Source organism: Hemiscyllium ocellatum, chromosome 1 (genome assembly GCF_020745735.1).
Source record: "Hemiscyllium ocellatum isolate sHemOce1 chromosome 1, sHemOce1.pat.X.cur, whole genome shotgun sequence".
NCBI classification, from domain to species: Eukaryota; Metazoa; Chordata; class Chondrichthyes; order Orectolobiformes; family Hemiscylliidae; genus Hemiscyllium; species Hemiscyllium ocellatum.
In genome coordinates this window covers 11807875-11826752 of record NC_083401.1, presented here as the reverse complement: position 1 = coordinate 11826752, position 18878 = coordinate 11807875, and the positions used below count along the sequence as shown (strand labels likewise).

Genomic DNA, 18878 nt, shown 5'->3' with positions numbered 1-18878 from the left:
CACTATCCTATCTACCTGTAACTCCACTTTCAAGGAGCTATGAACCTGCACTCCAAGGTCTATCCTTGAATGATAGGAAATAAAATTAAGGTTATATAATTCACGTAACAATGGGAACATGCATGATTGCAGTATGCAGTTCCTAACATAGGGTTCCATTCTTATGACTGCTGGTTACACTGTTGTACATCATTGGGTAAACACTATCAATTTTATACAGGCCTTGGGGTCCAAGAATGAGCAAGAAAGACAGGGGGGAGGGGAGGGGGGGGTGAGAAACAGCACTGCTGTCTGCTTCTGCAAAAAATCTGAAAATATAGCAATCGCAATGTTTTTAAAATATATATATATTTATTTATTTTAAATTCAAACATGTCAAGCTTCATATTCTTGCAAAACCAACAACAAAATCAGTTATTTCTTCACATCAACCAACACTCAGAGCATTCCCCTCTCATGCTTCTGCCCACCCCAAGGAGGACTGTGTGACAAGGCGGATACGGTGGGGGATATAGGGACACAGGACCATTCAGCATCTCATTTACGCTATATTCTGTTCGATCATCCCAACCTCATTTACACATCCTTGCCCCTTACCCCTTGCTGAACAAAAAGCCATTTCGATCTCAATCTTCCATGTGTCAATGAACATGATATCCATAAATTTTATCGGGATAGAGAGTGCCAGACTCCTTCTCCATGGATTGAGGGACAAGTCAAGTATTGCTGGAGAGAAAAATAAGTTTCGGAAGATTTTGGTTCCACAGTCCACTGGCCCAATGCATTGACCAGACAGCTCCCCATGTGGTTCACCCAGGCTCACACTTATCTACACAGGGATTCATTCTCTACTAACCCTTGAATTATCCAGGAACTTGGAATCTGCTTTCATTTTCTCCATAGCAATATCTCAACCAATCAGAGTTAGCTTGACCATCGTTTATCCTCCCACAGCATAAAGTGTAGAGACTGACATTTGGAATTTTTGCATTGGTCCTGACGAGGGGCAAGGCATTACTCTTTGTTAACATATCTCACTATACAGCAAGTTCCATCCTTCCTGACTCCTCTCCTGAAAGTCTAATGCTAACGTTTAGGCAGTTCCTACTTCATTCGGGATTTCTCCAAGAATTGAAAGGGTTTCTTTGTATAGACCAGAAAGATATTGCATTACTACGGCAGGTTTTATATCTGCAAAAAAAAAAGACACCTTATTTTGGGCATCTCCAGGCTCCAGTGTGGAGAGAGATTCCAGGCCCCAGTGTAGAGGGAGATCTCCAGGCCCCAGTGTAGAGGGAGATCTCCAGGCCTCAGTGTAGAGGGAGATCTCCAGGCCCCAGTGTAGAGGGAGATCTCCAGGACCCAGTGTGGAGGGAGATCTCTAGGCCCCAGGATGGAGATCTCCAGGCCCCAGTGTGGAGGGAGATCTCCAGGCCCCAGTGTGGAGGGAGATCTCCAGGCCCCAGTGTAGAGGGAGATCTCCAGGACCCAGTGTGGAGAGAGATCTCCAGGCCCCAGTGTGGAGAGAGATCTCCAGGCCCCAGTGTAGAGGGAGATCTCCAGGACCCAGTGTGGAGGGAGATCTCTAGGCCCCAGGATGGAGGGTGATCGCCAAGTCTCAGTGTGGAGGGAGATCACCAGGTCTCAGGATGGAGAGTGGTCACCAGGCCCCAGGTGGAGGGAGATCTCTAGGCCCCAAGATGGAGAGGGCTCTCCGGACCCCAGGGTGGAGGGAAATCGCCAAGTCTCAGGGAGGAGAGGGAGATCACCAGATCCCAGGGTTCAGTGTGGAGAGATCTCCAGGCCCCAGTGTGGAGAGATCTCCAGGCCCCAGTGTGGAGGGAGATCTCCAGGCCCCAGTGTAGAGGGAGATCTCCAGGCCCCAGTGTGGAGAGAGATCTCCAGGCCCCAGTGTGGAGGGAGATCTCCAGGCTCCAGTGTGGAGAGAGATCTCCAGGCCCCAGTGTGGAGGGAGATCTCCAGGCCCCAGTGTGGAGGGAGATCTCCAGGCTCCAGTGTGGAGAGAGATCTCCAGGCCCCAGTGTGGAGGGAGATCTCCAGGCCCCAGTATGGAGGGAGATCTCCAGGCCCCAGTGTAGAGGGAGATCTCCAGGCCCCAGTGTGGAGAGAGATCTCCAGGCTCCAGTGTGGAGAGAGATCTCCAGGCCCCAGTGTGGAGGGAGATCTCCAGGCCCCAGTGTAGAGGGAGATCTCCAGGCCCCAGTGTGGAGAGAGATCTCCAGGCCCTAGGGTGATATTTTCATTGAATCCCTACTGTGTGGAAACAGGCCATTCAGACACAAGCACCCTCTGAGCAGCATCCCAATCAGACCCTCATCCCCTACCCTATCCCTGTAACCCTGTATTCCCCATGGCCAATTCACCCTGACCTGCACATCTTTGGACTGTGGGAGGAAACCGGAGCACCCGGAGGAAACCCACGCAGAATGTGCAAACTACACCCAGACAGTCGCCCGAGGCTGGAATCGAACCCGGGTCCCTGGAGCTGTGAGGCAGTGGTGCTAACCACTGAGTGGTTATTTCTCAGTGAGGGTTTCAGATTATTGAGATGTCGGTGTTTTGTACAGTGGCTATGAGCAGAGTAAGTGCAGTTCCTATAATACTGTCCTGTAATGTTGCATGGCTAATACATTGCCATTCACTAGCGTCGGAGGGGAAAGATTCAGCTCCATTTACCGCTCATTCTCTCACATGGTAACGTCATTAGGGCAGGGCTCAAAGCAAAAGAAAATCGATTCGCTGAAAAATCGGAAAAAAAATGAAGGCAGCTCACCAGCACCTTCTCGAGGGCAATTCGGGACAGGCAATAAACGCTGGACGAGCCAGCGACACCCACAGCCCATCAATGAATAAAAAAGATGGTGATATAGAGGGCATGTCAGTGATCAGATAAAAGCAGGTGAACATTCTGTTTCTTGATCTGTTAGCGAACGTGGTGGGAGATGTCTTTGGAAGGGCTTGACAGGGCATTATGTGTAAGGCACCACCTTTAACAGAAAAGTCCTTCATTCATGTCTGTTGTACCATCGAGGTTCCAAAGGCAGGAGACGATGGAAGGCGCGTTTCATAACGACAAGGGTGTCCAGCTGCTACCTCAGGTACTGACTCCCATTACCCTCCAGCTACCTTGGCCGGTCATTGACTAGGGTCTGATTTTCACCAGCGGGCGGGGAGACCAATCTTGAGGCAGAGGGTCGGATGGGGGGAATGGAGGAGAAGAGGGATCTCGCAGTGCAATAGAAGTAACAACCCCAGGTCTAAAGCCAAGAAACCATACAGTACACACAGAAGAGGCAGCTGTTCCGCCATTAGATGGTTCCAATTGCAACATCCACTTACTCTTTGATGAAGCCGCTACATGTGAGCTTGGCCAGACACAGAGAGAGAGAGAGAAAGCATGGAGGAAGAGAGAGAGAGAGAGAGGGAGAGGAGTATGAGTCAGCAGAGATCGGAGTAAGCAGGGTTGGTGAGCAAACACCTCCGTCTAACACCGACAGTGTGTAGAAGCAGTGATGGGAATGGCATCAGCTAGCTCCCCATGACTGGCTGCAAGCGTTGGGCATGAGGCTGGAAGGCTATACTGTTCCCTGTAAGCACAGGTACCCACTGGAGGTGAGGTGTGGACAGCATTGGCCTGGGGACCTCCACCTCATCCTGCCCCTTTCCGACTGGACGGCCTCAGTTGAAAGGTTTCACCAACTTCATAGCAGCATATTCCTGTGGAAATGGATGCAAAGAGTTAGATTCATCTTCTATCACATGCAGATTGCAACGTTATTAAAACAGCCCAGCTCAGTTCAAGCTCTCTAATGTTTTAATCCGATGTTTCTACCTCGATGTCCGTTCTCTGGAACCTCCGAGCCAGCTTCTACCCAGCTCCGTAATCCTGATCATGGAAACCTGGCCATGATCACGGCTGGTCCCCTATCGCAAAGCCATCTTCTCACTTTCTCCCCATATCCCCTTGAAAACTACAGAAAATTATCTATCTCTTTCTTGAATAATATCCTTGACCTCCACAATCTTCTGTGTTGAGAATTCCACAGCCTTTGAGAGAAAAGATCTTTCATCTCATGCTTAAATGGTCTATCCCATATTCGGAAACTGTGCCTCTGGTTCTAGATTCCCCACCCAGGGAAAATATCCTCTCTGCGTCCAGTCCATCCAGCCATGTTAGAATGTTATTCATTTCAATCAGACCCACCTCTCATACGTCTCAACCTTATTCATTTCAGCTCCAGTCAAACCAATCTCTCCCCATAGGACAGTCCTGCCAACCCCAGTATCAACCTCGTGAACCCCTCCTGTGCTCCGTCTATCCCCTTCCTGAGGGAGGGAGACCAGAACTGCTCACTATACTCCAGCTGTGATCTCACTAATGCCTTGTATAACTGCAGTAAGCTATCCCTGCTTCTGAACTCAAACCCTCTTGCAATGAAGGTCAGTGTATCATTTCCCTCCCTCATTGCTTGCTGAACCCATCTGTCTTCTTCCATTGGCTGGTGTACAAGGACACCCAGATCCCTTTGTACATTCTCACTTCCCAATCTCTCACTCTTCCTTTCTGTTTTTCATATCAAAGTGTACAGCCTCACATTCAACCGTGTTATACTGCATCTGCCACGTGTCTGCCCACTCACTCAACTTGTCTACAACACCTTCTCCAGCTTCTTTATATCCTCCTCACAATTCCCAATCCTTCCCAGTTTTAGGTGATCAGTAAACCTGGAAATGTTCTATTTGGTGGTCCTCATCCCTTCACGTATCATTGTCAATCACTGGTCCTTGCGCTACTTCACTAGTGACTACCTACCATTTGGAAAATGGCCCATTCATTTCCGCTCTCTGTTTCCTGTCAACTTCTTCTTGATCCGTGGCCATTTACAGCCCTCTATCCCAAGTTCAAGAATCGATTTCTACACTATTCCTCTAACCAACCATCTCTCCTTTGTCTGTAAATTTGCTGATGAATCCTCTTGCCGTACATTTTGATGTCACCTTTCATGTCCTCAATCTCTGTCTGTGCTCTGCTACCCATTAAGCTCACCTCATTACCCAACAGTTTCTGTTCAGTCAACTCTCCTTAACTTATGTCCAATGACTGTTCCCCAATCTTCTAACCAACTCTCTGCCATCCCAGCTCATCGAAATCCATTCCCTCCCCTCTCATCCATCACTCATTCATCTTTCCTCCAGCTTTCTATACCCACGGCACTCCTCCCTCTGTCCATTGATCCCTCTTCCTACAGGGGTGGGTGGGTGTCACACTGTAGACCCTCAGACATTTGTGACTGAGGATATCCACCAGCCTTTAATCCCATTGGGTGTTCCCACAAGTGCCAATCAGTCTGAATCCCTTCCTCATCCTTGATGTACCATGCCTGAAATCTATCCTGATTTCGGGGAAATCCGAAGTCACCCGAGTTCTCAATGCATCAGGCTATTTCCCTCTGGTGTATGTACATCAATGGAACCCTCCTATAGGATCACTCCTGGGAGATGGAGCATCTGGGTTCTAGCCAAGTCTACAGCAAGAGGTTAACCAGTTAGCTACAAATCTTAGATTATGAAGAGAGGTTATACAAACAGCCATGTGTCCCCTGGAGTATTTGAGGTTTAAGAGTGATCGCAATGAGGTATTTAGAGTAAATAATAAGATGAGGTAACAAATCTCTTTCCACTGGTGGTAGCGGCAATGGGAGGGCAGGGATGGAGGGAGTCGGGGGAGAGGCATTAAGTGGATCTCTCAGTAAGGGAACATAAAGCTAAACTCACAATTTAGTTCCTCACAATTCCCAATCCCTCCCAGTTTTGTGTTATCAGTAAACCTGGAAATGTTGCATTTGGTGACCCTCATCCTTTCATGTATCATTGTCAATCACTGATCCTTGTGCTACCTCCAGGCCAGGAGGCAGGCCTAGAGCCATGCCAAGGCCTAGAGAAGTTGGGCATCAATTCTTTGCACGTACAGAGCATGGGCCAAATGTGATACTGTCTCCCACACAAACCTAGTTAGAGGCTGTGGGCTCGAACAACATTCCAACACTAGGACTTGAGATTTGCACTCCAGAACTTGCTGCATCCTGGGCCAAGCTCCTCCAGTCCAATCCTAACATCAACAGACAATATGACAAACCACCCATGTGTGTCTGAATGCAGGACCAATCAGATCCAACCAATCCTCTCGATCGTCAGTAACCTGATGGAAGGTGTCATCAACAGTGCTCAGCAATAACCTGCTCAGTGACACCCAGTGTGGGTCCCACCAGGGTCACTCAGCTTCTGACCACATTACAGCCTTGGGTCAAACATGAACAAAAGAGCTGAACTCCAGAGGGGAGGGGAGTGATTGTAACATATTCATAGAATATGAGTTCCCCTGACTGGGGCTGTTAATGTGGTGCAATCAGGGAGCCCTGGCTGACAGGTATAAACAGGAGTGTCAGAGGCTCTGTTCACTCTGAGAGCTGGCTCTGAGGGGGTTGGATCAGTGTCAAGGACTCTCCATGTGTAAATGAAGGGCCTCTGCAGAGTTATTTCAGTAAGATGAGAGTGACAACCCTTGACATCAAGGCTGCATTGAAACACGGGGAGGCCACTCAGCCCCTTCAACTCATTAAACAGGAACAGGAGCAGGCCATTCAGCCCCTCAATCCTTACACACCGGAACAGGAGGATGCCATTCAGCCCCTCAATCCTGTTACACAGGAACAGGAGGAGGCCATTCAGCCCTTCAATCCTGTTACAGAGGAACAGATGGAGGCCATTCAGCCCCTCAATCCTGTTATACAGGGACAGGAGGAGGCCATTCAGCTGCTGAAGCCCATTCCGCTATTGAATGAGGTCATATCTGGAATACTAACTCATATCCTTGAAGAGAAATACCAAACAAGACCTTATCTAAGTTTTCTAAATTCCACTCCAGAGTCCATTGCCTTTTGGAGCAACCTGCTTCAGATTTTCACAGTTCACCCCCAAGTTGCTTGATTTTAATTATAAACCTGTGCCCCTTTATTCTGGACTCATTTCTCTGTCAATGACTGTAGAGTTTCAACACATAATCCAGCTGTATCACAAGATTCTTTGGCAATGTAAATGGTTGTGTCCCCTTGAGGGAGAGAACTAGACAATTGTTGCTGTGTCACCATAGTCTTACCAGGCCATGGGGCCTGCTCTCTCATTAGAGAGAAGCGACTGGTGGGGATTTAACCTGAGGGTCACCAGACCTCAGATGAGGTAAAAGATTGAGAAGGGAAGTCCTTAATGGTAACTTCAATCTGGTGACGGGAATTTGAACCCACGCTGTTGGCAAAACATTACTCTGTCAATCGACAATCCAGCCAACTGAGCTAAACCAATTCCCTCCCAAAGGTGTAATCTCAGTGAAGGGAGGGAGACAGAGATGACAAGGATGTTCTTCTCTCACAGGGGAGTCAAGCTATGAAGTTCTTTACGAGATTGGGTCATCCAGTGTACTCAAAGCTGGGATAGACAGGTTTTTGATCAGTGAGGAAATCAAGGGTTATGGAGAAAAGGCAGGAAAGTACAGAGTTAGTGCTCTAGCCGCATGATACCTAATTAGCATATCCCTTAATCAGGCTAATGCTCTGTCCTGGGTTCAAATCCCACTGGGCGGCTGGTGGAATTTATATTCAATTCCTAAATCTAGCCTCATGATCATGGAGCTAACATTAATTGATGTAAATTAGTTCACTAATGTCCTTCAGGGATGGAAATCTGCCTCCCATACCTGAGGCGACCTACATGTGACTCCAGACCCACAGCAGCATGATGGCTTCTTACCTACCTTCAGAAATGGCAGAGTAAGCCCCTCAGAGTAATTACAAATGATTATTAGAACATAGAACATGTTGCATTGACCTTTTACCCTACTCTAAGATCAGACTAACCTACATACCCTCCGTTTTACTATCATCCATGTGCCTATCCAAGAGTCACTTAAATGTCCCTCATGTCTCTGACTCTACTACCACTGCTGACATTGCATCCCACACACCCACCACTCTCTGGGTAAAGAACCTACCTCTAACATCTCCCCTATACCTTCCTCCAATCACCTTAGAATGATGCCCACTTGTGACAGCCATTTCCATCCTGGGGAACAGTCTCTGGCTGTCCACTTCATCTCTCAACATCTTGTACACCTCTATCAAGTCACCTCTCATCCTTCTTCTCTCCAATGATAAAAGCTCTAGCTCCTTCAACCTTTCTTCACAAGACATCCCTCCAGTCTAGGCAGCATCCTGGTAAATCTCCTCTACGCCCTCGCTAAAGCTTCCACATCCTTCCTATAATGAGGTGACCAGAACTGAACACAATATTCCAAATGTGGTCAAACCAGGGCTTCGTAGAATGACTCCCACACCCCGTCAAAGGATGGAAAGAAACCTGTGTGCATGGTGTAGGCACCACCAGTCGTCTGTCAAACTCACCGGGAAGGAGTAAAGGAAGATGACGATAAACAGAATCAGGATAAGGAACACCAAAAACGCCAGGATCACCCACCGGAACTTCCTCCAGACGATGTACTTCAGGGTCTTCAACGGGGAGGTGAACCAGAGGAAGGAGGTGTCTGGTCGCCTATCACACAATGATGAGGAGATGGTTAGAACCTGCTGCAGTTACCAAGGCTCGTCAAGTTCATACTCAACCAGCCAGCTCCATTACAACAACAATGCGTTCAAGGTCAGCTCGAAAACAATCCGAGACACCGTTCGACTGTGGGAGGTGCATGCGTTCTTGTTCTTCAAGAACTTGGTGACACAGAAGCCAACGATCCCTCTCCCTCACTGATCCAGGGACACAGGTATGGGCCAGAGTTGAAGTAGTGGGCAGGGATCTAAAGGACCACAGAGATAGGGCTGGAGGATGGGACTCGCTGTGTTGGCTCTTTCAAGATCTGGGTGTGGACACAATGCGTTGGATGGGCTCCTTCTGTACTGTAAATTCAGTGATTTCTATCCAGCTCCAGCGTGCTCCAAGTACAGAGGGGTGTATTGGAATTGTTAAGGGGCCCTGCGTTAAAACTGATGTCACTGTCAGAGATGTGAGAGAGCCAGAGCTGTTTTTAATTCCATACAACATCACCTCATTTCTATGACCTTGTCAGTGAATGGAATCAATTGGTCACAAGGTGATGGCCAGGGCTGGACTGCTTAGCATCCCAGTACGGGAACCGTCAATCTTAGAGTTCAGTTGCCACCTTAACCTCTCCCCTCCCAACTCCCACAAAGCTGGGCATGAAGGATTGAACTGACCCTCGTTTCTCTCAGTGTGAGGCAACTGGAGTTTCACACCCAATGCTAGATTCCACTGGGCACACAGCCAGTGAAAGGGCATGACTGGGGTCAAACAGCAAGGCAAGGTCGAAGGCAGGTCAAGGGTCAGGTACAGCAAGGGATGAAAAAGTGTGAGAATAATTTATAAAAACATTATAAGCCAAAGCAACACATGAAAGGGCAATGCTCTGAAAGCTTGTGATCTGAAATAAATCTGTTGGACAATAACCTGATGTTGTGTGACTTCTGACTTCGGCCTCCCCAGTCCAACACCAGCACCTCGACATCAGGAAGGAACGGACCCAGAAGTGAAATGTTTTTCAAATCACTCATTGGGTGGTGCTGGCTGGGCCCAGCATTTATTGCCAATCCCTAATTGCCCCTTGAGAAGGTGGGGGTGAGCTGCCTTCTTGAACCGCTGCTGTCCATGTGCTGTGGGTTGACCCACAATGCCCTGAGGGAGGGAATTCCAGGAATTTGACCCAGTGACAGTGAAGGAATGGCAAACAGGACGGTAACTGTCACTATCATCATTAGGCAGGAAAGTGATAGAGGGGACAGTCTGTCCAAATTGTCAAACATAGCAATCTCGATGGGCAAAGACCACAGTTTATCCTGTTCACCTTCTCCCAGCCCTGAAGTCAGGTGATACAGCAGTAATGCAGCTGAGGACTAGTCAGTGCAATGAAATGTTATTGATACAGACATGAGGTGAGAAGAATGTCCAGTGATGGAGATTAGAGTCAAATACACATGTATAGGTGCTGCATTTTGGGAAGGGAAATCAGGACAGGACTTATACATTTCATGGTAAGGGCCTGGGATGTGTAGCTAAACAAAGAGACCTTGGAATGCAGGTTCATTGCTCCTTGAAAGTGGAGTTGCAGGTAGATAGGATAGTGAAGAAGGTGTTTGGTATGCTTTCCTTTATTGGTCAGAGCATTGAGTACAGGAATTGGGAGGTCATGTTGCGGCTGTACAGGACATTGGTTAGGCCACTTTTGGAATATTGCGTGCAATTCTGGTCTCCTTCCTATCGGAAAGGTGTTCTGAAACTTGAAAGGGTTCAGAAAAGATTTACAAGGATGTTGCCAGGGTTGGAGGGTTTGAGCTATAGGGAGAGGCTGAACAGGCTGGGGCTGTTTTCCCTGGAGCGTCGGAGGCTGAGGGGTGACCTTATAGAGGTTTACAAAATCATGAGGGGCATGGATAGGGTAAATAGGCAAAGTCTTTTCCCTGGGGTCGGGGAGTCCAGAACTAGAGGGCATAGGTTTAGGGTGAGAGGAGAAAGATATAAAAGAGACCTATGGGGTAACGTTTTCTCACAGGTGGTGCTATGTGTATGGAATGAGCCGCCAGAGGAAGTTGTGGAGGCTGATACAATTGCAACATTTAAAAGGCATGTGGATGGGTATATGAATAGGAAGAATATGGGGCGGGTGCTGGCAGGTGGGACTAGATTGGGTTGGGATATTTGGTCGCCATGGACGCGTTAGATGCTGTACATCTCCATGACTCCATGACTCTATGTTTGATTTAACTCCTCGATCATCATTGGTACATGAACTGTGTGCTGATCAGTTTGCCATGGAACCCCTACCTGTTGGTATCACACTTTTTTTCCCTGTGCCTTGCCCCAGTCAGATCCTGAGTAAAGAGGAGAGTTAAATGTTCCTCTGTCAACATTGCCAACAGGGAGAAGTGTCCAAGTCTCACACTGTCCTGGGCTTGACAATTGTCAGACCAAATCCTGGAGCTCTCTCCCTGACACCAGCAATGAGAGTTCCTTCACTGCATGGACAGCTGTGAGTCCAGGGACAGGGACCTCACCACTACCTTAAGGGGCAGCTAGTAATGGACAAGAAATGCCAATAAAGCCAATGATGCCCTCACCCTGAGAACAATCATAAACGGTTCTGGAGGAGGGTCAACGGACTCGAATCGTCAACTCTGAGTCACCCTGTCTCTGCACAGATGCTGCCAAGCCTGCTCTGTCAATCCCTGTGTTGACAGTATTTTGTTTGTACAAGAATTAAGATTGAGCTGATGGCTCTTTGTGACTTAGCTAAGTTTGGAGAGGACTGCCTGTGCAGTGTCTGAGTGCCCACAGCGCCCACACACCGAGACCTCCTTACTTCGGTTCCTCCAGTTTCGGGTTCATATTGGGCTCATCCCGGCCCTGCCCAGCAGGACGTTCCTCGTTCTCCTCCTCCGTCACAATCTCCAGGGTCATCTCCACTTTGCCCTGTCCACGGAAAAAGCACAAACCAAAGAAAATCAGAGCTTCAGCCACACTCGGCCAACAGAGACAGCCAGGCCCTTTACCCGACACAGTCACAGACTCGGAAGGAGCAGGTTGTCAGAGGAGGAAAGGGAAAGGTCTTGCATTGCTGTAGCACCTCCCACAACACCGCAGAGGTGCTCTGCACGGCCAATGAAATGTGCAAGAAAACATAAGTGTGCGACATGTGAACAGGAGTAGGCCATTCAGTCCCTTTACAGCGGCTGTGCTGTCACTGAGCAGTTTTGGGGCCCGTATCTTGGAGGGGGTGGCAGAGGAGGTTCACAAGAATGATCCCAGGGATGAAGGGCTTGTCATATGAGAAGCGATTGGGGACTCTAGGTCCAGAGATGAGAAGAATGGAGGTGAGGGGGGGGGGGCGCGTAATGGGATCTCATCGAAACTTACTGAGAGGCCTGGGTAGAGTGGATGTGGAGAAGATGCTTCCACTGGTAGGAGAGACTGGGACCCGAGGGCACAGCCTCAGAGTGAGGGGATAACCCTTTAGAACGGAGATGAGGAGGAATTTCTTCAGCCAGAGGGTGGGGAATCTGTGGAACTCACTGAGGGCTGGGGAGGGTAAGTCATTGAGTGCATTTAAGATAGAGATAGGTAGGGTCCTGATTAGTATGGGGAGGGGGTCAATGGTTATGGGGAGAAGGCAGGAGAATGGGGTTGAGAAACATGTCAGCCATGATCCAATGATGGTGCAGACTCGATGGGCCGAATGGTCTAATTCTGCTTCTATACGTTATTATGATATTATTCTTAAGAGGTGACACTAGAGACGGTGGGAATGAGTTAGCTGTGCCATGACATGACATGGCAGATCTGGTCTGCGCAGACGGGTCAAGCGACATGGAAGGATGGAACTTGATATTGAGTTCTGAAGGCTGCAGGGTCCCCAAATGGCAACCGAAATGCTGTTCCTCCAGCCCGGTGATAGTAGCCAGCCAATCAGAGGCCAGCAGCTCTTGTGCTCAGCAGCGCCTCAGAGGAGGTTGTGGCTGCTGGTGGAAGCACACCCCCTGGAGCCCAGGACCAGGAGGCCCCAGAACAAAAGAAAGCACAGTGGAGTTCGAGACGGTGCACAGTGGGGAGAGGAGGTTGGGGGCAGTGGAATCTGAAGTAAGGACAATAGGCTGGCTCCAATGGACAGTTTCTTGCCCGATGCCCTATCCCTCGATGAGGCACTGATGACCTTTGATTGGGGGTATCATTTTAATCCCGAGGTTAGGAACATCACACAGAAATTCACCCAACTGTGGGGGATGTTGGGGGGTTTGGGGGCGGGGAATGAAGCCTTAAGCTGGTTCCTAATTGACCATTTAATGGCTTCAGTTGGCAGTAAGGTCACCAATGTTAACAAGTTGCTTTTCTGGAGGAGGTTGGCAGGTGTCAGGATTGGGGTACACCACCATCCTTCCTTAATGAGGTGCTGCTCCTGCCTCCAAGCTCGGCCCCTGCAGGAGTGGAAGATGCTGTCCCTAGACTCTTGACCACTCTATTCCTGATGAAGGGTTTTTGCCCGAAACTTCGATTTTCCTGCTCCTCGGACGCTGCCTGACCTACTGTGCTTTTCCAGCACCACTCTAATCTAAACTCTTGGCCACTCAGCATCCACTTGGTGAAGTCCTCAAAAGATTTATGTTTCGATGAGACCGCCTCTCAATCTTCTAACCACTCGAAAGGGTTGGTCCATTTCCTACTCAAGCTCTCCTCATTGGACAACCCTCTTTTCCCAGGAGTTGTCCACTGATTCCCTTTTATCTCCTGTGATTGCCAATTTGCACCCAGAAAGCTCCAAGACATCTCCATGTAATGGCAACTAACCGGAATGACAGGAGCTCAGTGGGTCTAGCAGCATCCATAGGGACAGGAGTAGACCATTCATCCCCTCGAATCTGTTCCTCTATTCAATGAAATCACGGCTGATCTGTGGCCTAACTCCATTATGTAGCCTTCAGCCTGTATCTTTCAAGAACTTCAATTAAAACTTTTTCAATCTCTTTCAGATTTTAAATCACCAAATCGATCCGTGGAGAGAGAAACATTTGGAATTCAAGTTCACAATGTCAGATGTTGTGAAACTTGAAAGGGTTTAGAGTCATAGAGATGTACAGCACAGAAACAGACCCTTCAGTCCAACTTGTCCATGCTGGCCAGATATCCTAACCTAATCTAGTCCCGCCTGCCACCATCTGGCCCATATCCCTCTAAACCCTTCCTATTCATATACCCATCCAGATGCCTTTTAAATGCTGTAACTGTAACAGCCTCCACCACTTCCTCTGGCAGCTCATTCCATACACACACCACCCTCTGTGTGAAAAGATTGCCCCTTTGGTCTCTTTTGTATCTTTCCCCTCTCACCTAAACCTATGCCCCTCTATTCCCCTCTCTGTTTTCCCTGGAGCGTCAGAGGCTGAGGGGTGACCTTATAGAGGTTTACAAAATCAAGAGGGGCATGGATAGGGTAAACAGACAAAGTCTTTTCCCTGGGGTGGGGGAGTCCAGAACTAGAGGGCATAGGGTTTAGGGTGACAGGGGAAAGATATAAAAGAGACCTAAGGGGCAACTTTTTCACGCAAAGGGTGGTACGTGTGTGGAATGAGCTGCCAGAGGAAGTGGTGGAGGCTGGTACAATTATAACGGTTAAGAGGCATTTGGATGGGTATATGAATAGGAAGGGTTTGGAGGGATATGGGGCGGGTGCTGGCAGGTGGGATGAGGTTGGTTGGGATATCTGGTCGGCATGGACGGGTTGGACCGAAAGGTCTGTTTCCATGCTGTATGACTCTATGAGGGTCATTTTTCCTGGGTGGGGGAGTCCAGAACTACAGGGCATAGGTTTAGAGTGAGAGGTGAAAGATATAAAAGGGACCGACGGTGGCAAATGTATCACGCAGAGGGTGGTACGTGTATGGAATGAGCTGCCAGAGGAAGTGGTGGAGGTTGGTACAATTACAGCATGTAAAAGGCATCTGGATGGATATATGAATAGGAAGGGTTAGAGGGATATAGGCCAAGTGCTGGCAAATGGGATTAGATAAATATCTGTTCGGCATGGATGAGTTGGACCGTACAGTCTGTTTCCATGCTGTACATCTCTGTGACTCTATGTGGTTGAGTGGTAAACATTGTGCATTCTTCGAAGAGTGCTACAAGGTGTCTCACATCCACCTGAGAATGGGCTTCAGTCCAACAACTCAATGGGAAGGCAGCAGTATCCCTATGTGAAAGGCGCTATCTAAATGCAAGTTACCATCGGGGACCCTGAGCTGATCGGCAAGTGAGGATGAAGTGAATTCTTACAGCAAGGATCCTCTCTCCATGTGACTCAGCAGCACAAGGCCACCAACCCTTCACCGACTTCTGCTCAAACAGAGAGACATGTTTCTCACTCTCCAGCACCATCAGACCGCACTTCTCGGGAGACTTGGCCGGCTTTGGCATCCTGTTGAGATCCATCTGAATCGACCCTAAAGGCAATGAAGGATTTCAATCAAAGGGTCCACCAAGAAAAACCCAGGATTGATCATAACTCTCAGTGATTCTCTCTCACACCCACACAGACAGAATTACAGAATCCTTACAGTATGGAAGCAGGCCATTCTGCCCATTCTCACCTTCCCCTTTTGGCGGCATGGTGGCTCAATGGTTCACATGGCTGCCTCACAGCACCAGGAACCCAGGTTCGATTCCAGCCTCAAGTGACCATCTGTGTGGAGTTTGCACATTCTCCCCGTGTCTGCGTGGGTTTCCTCCGGGTGCTCCGGTTTCTTCCCACAATCCAAAGATGTGCAGGTCAGGTGAATTGGTCATGCTAAATTGCTCATAGTGTTAGGTGCATTACTCAGAGGTAAAGATCAGGTAAGGGAGTGGATCTGGGTGGGTTACTCTTCGGAGGGTTAGTGTGGACTTGTTGGGCTGAAGGGCCTGTTTCCACACTGTAGGGAATCCAATCTAATCCAAGAGCATCCTAATCACACCCATTCCTTCCTTGTATCCCCACATTGGCTAACGCAACTAGCCTGCACATCCCAGGACACTATAGGCAGTTGCCAATCCACTGAATCTGGACTGGGGTGGGGGGGAAGGAAATCGGAGCACCCAGAGGAAACCCACACAGACACGGGGAGAATGCGCAAACTCCACAAAGACAGTCACCCGAGACTGGAATCGAACCTGGGTCCCTGGCACTGTGAGGCAGCAGGGCTAACCACTGAGCCACTGCATTACACATTTTACTCTCAGTCCAGCAGCTTTGGGGTCACTTTTATTTGCGCATTGTGTTCATACTTTCCAAACCCAAGCCCCTGAACATCACAAAGATATTTGAGATGATGTGTGTAATGTAGATTTGTCCACTCGCTGGCAGAGCCCAGGAATATCGCAGGTCCAATGTTTAAACCAGGAGGACTTTCCTTACTAAGAGGTGATGAGGTTTTAAAACCAAACATTCACAAGAGGTGGGTGCAGCATTTATTGCCTGTCCCTAGTTGCCCCTCGAGAAGGTGGGGGTGAGCTGCCATCTTGAACCGCTGCAGTCTGTGGCTTTATTGGAGATGGGTCTGTCACATTTTAACGTTTACCAACTTGACCTCCCCACTTACTCCAGGAAAATCCGGCCTATCTTGGATTGTCGGATGTTAATCCATGATAACACACAGTGCGGGATACTGGAATACTCTGATCTGCCCTCTGGGCAACAAATGCTGCCCTAGCCAGCGACGCCCACATGCCCCGTAAATGAATAAACAAATGAAGGAGAAAGAAATGCGAGGGTTGGAATTCTCACTCAGAGAGGCTGCAGCAACCTACCCAGATAGTCATCGAAGGAGAATTTATCGTTGTCCCAGATCTGGAGGGTGAGCTGAGGTGCAATTTTTGTTTGCGTCTTATCCAGACTCCAGAAATGTTCCTGGAAAAGAAGCAGAGCAAGCCGTGACTTGGTGGGTTTGTATCGCATTGGAACCTTCTCAAAATGGCTCAGGGCTCAAGTCAACCAGAGGCACCCGGGATTGGGACCAGGTCAGTGTCATAACCGAGGCCCTGCATTCACAGCCCTCAGAGTCAACACCAAACATTGTCCCCATCAAACACTCCCAGGACGTGGGCAGAATGGGGTTAGGTACAGAGTAAAGCTCTCTCTACACTGTCCCCAAACACTTCAGCAGCAAGTCTAACATCATGTACATTCTCCTATCTTGCAGCTTGTACGGGAAGTGCTTGGATATTATGTCAAATGCCGGAATCCCTGGACTTCATTCAGAATGTTTCTATCACTAAAAAGAAATATTTAATGCACTGGGGAATGACCATCTCCAACAGGAGAGAGAATCGGAGAAGCTTACCTTGACACTCATGGCATTACCATTGTGGAAATCCCTGCACCACCCACAACCATCTTGAATTTAGCTCAATCAGCCTCATTCATGCTGAGACCACAAGGGATTACAGGCTGGATATTCATCAGGGAGTAACTCACCTCCCGAGTCCCCGAAGCCTGCCCACCACCTACAAGGCACAAGTCAGGAGGGGGATGGAATACTTCCCACTTGCCAGGATGGGGGCAGCTCCAACAACACTCAAGAAGCTTGACACCATCCAGGATAAAGCAGCCCAGCACCACATCCACAAACATCCCCCTCCCTCCACCACCGATGCTCAGTAACAGCAGTGTGTACCAGCTACAAGATGCCCTGCAGAAATTCATCAAAGATCCTCAGACAGCACCTCCCAAACACACAACCACTTCCATCCAGAAGGACAAGGGCAGCAGATACATGGGAACACCACCCCCTGCAAGTTCCCCTCCAAGCTACTGACCATCTTGACTTAGAATATAGAACATAGAAAAGTACAGCACAGAACAGGCCCTTTGGCCCATGATGTTGTGCTGAGATTTAATCCTAATGTAAAATATAGTAACAATCTACGCACCCCTCAACTTGGAAACATATCGCCATTCCTTCACTGACACTGAGTCAGAATCCTGGAATTCCCTCCCTCAGGGCATTGTGGGTCAACCCACAGCACATGGACTGCAGCGGTTCAAGAAGGCAGCTCACCCCCACCTTCTCAAGGGGCAACTAGGGACAGGCAATAACTGCTGACTTTAACAAAGATGCCCACATCTCAGGAACAAATTAAAAAATGGAAAGCCTTATTTCCCAAACGAAGAGGAGATCTGTACCTTAGCACGTAGACACGGGCAGCATGGTGGCTCAGTGGTTAGCACGGTGCCTCACAGCGCCAGGGTCCCAGGTTCAATTCCAACCTCGGGTGACTGTCTGTGTGGAGTTTGCATGTTCTCCCCGTGCCCACGTGGGCTTCCTCCCACAGTCCAAAGATGTGCAGGTTAGGTGAATTGGCCATGCTATTTTGCCCATAGGGTTAAGTGCATTAGTCACAGGTAAATATGGGGAATGGTTCTGGGGAGTTTACTCAGAGGGTCGGTGTGGACTACTTGGGCAAAAGGGCCTATTTCCACACTGTAGGGAATCTAATCTAATCTAATCTGACACTTTCCGGAGAGCAATAAGGGGGGAGACAATGACGTATCGGGAGTAAAACAGCATTCTGAGTGCAACAATAAACACGAGAAGCAATCCCAGCCTGTCCACGCAGCGTTTAGACATGAAAGAAGTTATAAATGAGTCCTTCTACCTCCCCCAGATGACTACTACCTCCCCCTCACCTTCTTGGCAATGGAGCAGACTTGTTCGGTTGGCAAATACTCAAATGGGAAGATGAATCTCCAGTTGAAGTTTCCTTCTCCACCCATCGACCTGTAATGGACGTCTGTCTTCTGTTTGTTGCCCTCATAGCCCACAAGCCAGCTGGAGACAGAGAGTGTGTGTGTGTATGAGAGAGAGAGAGAGACAGAGAGAGAGAGAGAGAGAGTCAGAGACACCTCATAATAACCCTGTAGAGCCTGGAGTCTCTCTGTCACATGTCACAATGTTACAACAGTTGCAAGGAAACTGCACATTCACCAGATTGGACATCTCTGGGCGTTCAGCCATGCCGATATGAACAAATTCTCTATTTCTTTTTAAAGGAACATTTAGTGTTTGACAATAAGTGCCAACCTTGCCATCATCCAATGAATGAATGCAAACTTTAAAATTACGCAGTGCCTTCGATCAGAGAGAAACAAGGACCTCACAGGAGCAATGACCAAACAGAATGGACATTGGACCAAAATTTCACAACCTCTTAACACAGAACAGGTTATTCAGCCCATTATTGAAGCAGAAACAAAGAGTCCT

General features: G+C 48.6%; 1 protein-coding gene across 6 annotated transcripts in view; it reads right to left on the bottom strand.

The window, feature by feature from the left end:
* Positions 1–367: 367 nt before the first annotated feature.
* Positions 368–18878, bottom strand: part of dysf (dysferlin, limb girdle muscular dystrophy 2B (autosomal recessive)) — a 440247-nt gene continuing 421736 nt past the window's right edge. For all 6 annotated transcript variants that reach the window (XM_060835988.1, XM_060835909.1, XM_060836235.1 and 3 more), the window contains 6 exons: positions 18305–18446; positions 16426–16525; positions 14917–15083; positions 11456–11565; positions 8475–8622; positions 368–3738 (listed from right to left, as the gene is read on the bottom strand). In XM_060835988.1, coding sequence (XP_060691971.1) covers positions 3700–3738; positions 8475–8622; positions 11456–11565; positions 14917–15083; positions 16426–16525; positions 18305–18446 — 706 coding nt within the window. In that variant the 3' untranslated portion in view covers positions 368–3699. The remainder of the gene's footprint in view (positions 3739–8474; positions 8623–11455; positions 11566–14916; positions 15084–16425; positions 16526–18304; positions 18447–18878) is intronic.